Source organism: Mercenaria mercenaria, chromosome 17, assembly GCF_021730395.1.
Source record: "Mercenaria mercenaria strain notata chromosome 17, MADL_Memer_1, whole genome shotgun sequence".
Classification (NCBI taxonomy): Eukaryota; Metazoa; Mollusca; class Bivalvia; order Venerida; family Veneridae; genus Mercenaria; species Mercenaria mercenaria.
In genome coordinates this window covers 7,408,575-7,413,542 of record NC_069377.1, presented here as the reverse complement: position 1 = coordinate 7,413,542, position 4,968 = coordinate 7,408,575, and the positions used below count along the sequence as shown (strand labels likewise).

Sequence of the window (4,968 nt, the reverse complement as noted above, 5' to 3'; positions counted from 1 at the left end):
ACTTTATCGTTTTTATTAGGTTTTGAACAATAACAAATATTTGGAAAAAGTATTTTCTTTGGTTTACTCTGAAAAAAAAATTCTGACCTCCAAGTCAGAAAAAATCTGACTTTCATAGAAAGCGGAAAAAATTCTTCTCTCAAGTAAAGTCCCAGCCTCCCCTCTACTCCCCCAGAAGTTCAAATGGTCGCCCCCCACCCCCACCCCACTAAAGCAATTCATCATACCAACTTCAAATCATTGAATGTTGGATTTCATACTCTCTTTGATAACACAAATTGCTTCAGATACCAACGTTACTTTTAATCACAAACTTTATGACAACAATAAACGACTTCCACACATGGATCTCAATCCCAAGCATTAAAACTACAGAGGACGAAGAAACATTAATATTGAAATCATTAACATAAGGTAAGGCGTCTTCCACGTTCGCATGTATGTGATCATCAACGCTTGATTTACGCTTATCTATACATGTACATGGCTTAATTGCTTACTTTTTATAATTTTCAAGAAGCTACGTTCAACTGAAATAATATAGAGGGACTTTTTTCATAATCAAAAAGTTCAAAGTCTTTCGCGTAAAGCTTTTGCAGTTTCAACAAGTCATTAATAGGCACACCGCTCCAGAAGTATTTGAACATATCATTTTTTATTTTTTTCCGTTGAAGAGTCGTGGATGACTGTCTAGATTCCTTTGCACGCAAAATAATATCGCTAAGTTTTGTTATCTTTTCGTTAATTAATGAAACATCCAGAGTATCATTTCCAATGAGACCTCTAATTTGTAACTTCTGCCAGGCACGCAGTACAGCGTCTTTAAAAGACATGCAACTTCTATATTTAGAACGAAATGAAAATGGCTGACTCAGCGTATCTTTTATTGCATCTTCAGCTGCAGCGTTCTCTCCATTTTCCCAAAGAAATGACGCCATCTTTGTTAATCCAAGTTTATTTAGAATTTGCGAAGAATCTTTTTGAAAATCTTCCATTTTTCCAACGAAATCATACTTCATTTCACATGGATAACAGTTTCTTTCCATTTCAATCCAATGCGGATCAATATTTGTTCTTGTCTCAAGTGTATGAATAACGTATTTAATAAATTCGAGAAATGTTATGTCATGACCACACACAGTTTTAAGTTTTTCCCTCCGAATTCCTCTCGTCAGATAAGCCACTTTAACCCCAACCGATTTCCAAAAATAAGGATTCGGGGCTAACATCTTGTCTACAAAGAACGAAAACAGTCTATTATAAGGATCTCGTGTGAACATTACTTTGTATGATGTTGTAGTAACATTCCTTTTCCATATAAATTTTGTAGCTGGGTAATCTTTGTCGAAAGGAAGTTCATATGGATTTACAAGTTTTGAGTATTTCTTCTCCCTGTCTATCATAAACACTCGTCTCCAAAATGTCGTTCCGACCTTATAGATAGGACAAAAGAGTAAGGTATTGTTTCTGTTAAATCGCGTAGTAAGTTGGATCTGCTGTTGTAACGAGTGATACTTATGACAAACACTTCTTATTCTAGCTGCATTTCTTTCTCCATTTATGCTGTACTTAATCTGAAAAAAAATCAGTTATTTAAACAAAACGTGATAAAAGCAGATCCTTTACATTATTCATTAGGACAAGAAAGTCAGCACTATCTATGATAAGATTAATCAGAAAGTCACTTTCTTTAATTATTCTGTGGTAAAATAACTCAGAACTTGTTGAATACGGTCAATTTGTTATGATAAGTTTCCTACGGCAATGTAAAAACGAACATAAAAATTGATGATGTTGTTAAACATGTTTGATCAGTTTCCTAAAATTGTGCAAAGGTAGATGCTGCTTTCATTTATACTATTATTTATGATAAGGTAGCTTTACATGTAACACCAATGATCAGACTTTACGAAATAGTTTTGATATCTTTAATAAGAGGAAGTTGATGTTAATTTCTGTTAATCATTGGACACTACATGCGTGTGATGCTACATTAATACGCATTTGTTTTAAAGTTGCTTTAATTAAAAGATGTAAAGAGATGAGACAAAACAATTATTTATTAATTGTTGTGGCTTCGTGCATGTAAAATTATTAACATGTGTTAAGCATACTATTACACGTTTCATAGTAAAAGTCTACTTTGCGGAAAATTATAAAGTTGAGAAATTAATTCCACTCACAGAATCTGCCAATGTTGATCTTACTGTTTCTGGAAGTGATGTTACCGTCATATTGAAAAATGCTACTTGGCGAAACTTTGTGGACGAAATGCGTCCTAAATTTTGTAGTTTACGCACGGGTGTCGTCATTTGATCTAAAATGGTAAATGTGAAAGAAATTTTTACATTTGCTGTTAACATATTAAGCTTAGAAATGACAAAGATTTACAAGTGAATGACTTTTAGGAAGCACTGTCTTGTTGACTGAAGTGTTGAAAGTTAGAATACTAGTTTGACAAATAAATTAAGTAAAATAACATTCCATTTACGGACATGCAATTTTTATTTCTAACAAATAATTCATTTTACAGGGGTGCTACAACAGATAGAATGAGTTGTCAGTTATAGTGCCACAGGAAAATGGTAGGTAGATCATTTATTACTTTTGGCGATAAAATTTTATGTCATATCGCGATTTCTGAATGTTGATGGTGGAGGAAGTCTTCAGGTGCCTCTCAGTATTACTTCAGACAGTAGAACTAAAGACCTACTTCAAGATAAGCGGATACTTTAATGTGCGACTTACAGTTGTTTCTTATAACAGAATCTAGTGAATGTAGAAAATAATCAGTCTATTCTATCAAAAACATTTCTGGTTTGTTCATTTTAATGTATTGTTTTCTTACTTATCATTGTACTTCCATAGATATTCATAAACATTTATATGTATTTTCTTAGTTATGAATATTAGTTTGCTAACATTAGCATATCATTTACCTTGTGCGATGAATATAAACGTCAGTGCGAAAAGTAACAGGGGAAACAACTGTTTCAATCTCTTCACCAGTAATAGACAAACCTGTATGACTTCTCTTCCCATACTTCATACAAGTTTTGTCCGGTTTTCTGAAAAATACAAAAACGCAATATTATTGTGTCATGCTGTTTAGTGGAAATGTAATGTAGGGTAACATACGAAAATTACACACGCAATTAATAAATAATGAAAAAAAATATACAAAAGTCATACTATAATTTTCGTGAAAATATCTTGATATTTAAGTAGGCACACAGGGCTATATTTTCTGCTTTTTAAATATATTTATGGATCATTTTGCCACAAACCTCTAACACCTGGGTCTCTTCGAATTATACATGACCCCCCTCCTCCCATAGTTTTTTGTTGAGTGTGCGGCTTTGTAAAGTCATTTGCTTGGTACGTTGAATGGCATAACAGGCCCGAACTGATCATAGCGCTCGAGTCCGTTATACAAATTTTACAATCAAAAATGAAAAATGATGTAATAACACAAATACTTTTTTTGCAAACACAATGTCAGTGTTATGAAATTATATTCTCCTGCACTTGCATTAGACTTAATCATTTGTTTTCCAAGTAAGTTATCATTAAGATGTTGGAATATTAGTTGTGTGTTTAGGCTCGGAATTTCTGTACCTGGACATGCCTAGCACTTATGCATTCTCCTTATTTTATATAGAGCATGTATACTTATCATGGAAGCATCAGCATCATTGCTTGGTCTATTTTGTTTCTATCGATTTTAGTTTATATTGATTTTCTTGTCCTGCTGTCGTGATGCTTATGTTTCGTACAATATGCAATGGTATTTTAAGAATAATCTATCGTAATATTTCAATAAAGTCATGGCATTATGTCATTTAATAAGCACTGGGTCGGAAGCAACAGATCACTCGTACTGAAATAACATGATTGTTCGTATTTCTGTCCTACTCATAAAATTAAGATACCTAGGTAAATTACATGCACATTGCTACAATGTGGTCTGTGGCCAAAAACACTGTAACATGATCATGGGAAGCTCTGTTACTTTATGCTCTGTCAAAAATATACCAAGTTGCATCAACACCTCTCAAGTACCCTCATCCCGCCACTAACTTTGCGCTAATTGGTGTTAACTGGTTTTAATTCAAAGTTAAAGAAAATGAAACATTTGTCATATTGAGATTTAAATGGGAATAACTTTATGATGTTAAAAGCATGCTCTAAAATTCGTGAGTTCATAAACCAAATGTATAGTGAAAACTAAATGATATGATTTTGTTGACAATTAGTGGCCTATATGTTCATACGGGCTATCTTTTGTCAACAAAATTACCGAGTTTTTACGATATAATGCTTTCGAACGTATAATGATGAATATCCTGCACGCATGTTCCGAAGAGTGAAAGTTAAAAAAGGTATTGAGTGTATGAAAAAGCTTTTACGTTTACTGTCATCGATTCTGGTTCATTGTTGTACCAACTATAAAAGTGTCCAATACCAATGGCAGTAAAAATATCAATTTTAATTCCAATATCAATGTGCAACTTAAGCAAACACTTAACACTTACAAAGTGTATTGATTAACAATGACAGCGCAAATCCTGAAACATTTCAAAAGAAAACTAACCAGTTTGAACCAGATTTTATAATAAATTCAGACATGTGAAATTTTCAGTTTTCTGTAATTTTGCTAGACTTAAACTGGCACAAAAAATGTTTAAAAGAGTATGCCTAAATGCCTAAAACAAAACTGCAAATAGTGGGTAAAATGAAAATAAAGATGATAATGTTATCATAATATTAGTTAGTAGAAAATTATTCTGAAGGTTTGTCAACCAAACACTGAGTTGTACGTTCCTCTTGTGTTTAGAGTATTATAAAGCTATAAGCTGACTGACTTTTAAATATGCTCCGAAACATTCTGCAACAAATATGCAAAATCGCTATTAAAGTACTTGACCCCTTCTACATTCTGTAAACAATATATTTACATATTTGCAA

General features: G+C 32.7%; 1 protein-coding gene across 1 annotated transcript; it reads right to left on the bottom strand.

Moving 5' to 3' along the window:
• Nucleotides 1-219: 219 nt before the first annotated feature.
• LOC123536859 (carbohydrate sulfotransferase 9-like) lies at nt 220-4,245 on the bottom strand. The gene is made up of 3 exons (XM_045320338.2): nt 2,940-4,245; nt 2,184-2,317; nt 220-1,574 (listed from the first exon to the last, which is right to left on the bottom strand). The coding sequence occupies exons 1-3, from the start codon at nt 3,040-3,042 to the stop codon at nt 513-515; spliced, it is 1,299 nt and encodes a 432-aa protein (XP_045176273.2). The 5' UTR covers nt 3,043-4,245; the 3' UTR covers nt 220-512.
• Between the last annotated feature and the right edge of the window lie 723 nt (nt 4,246-4,968).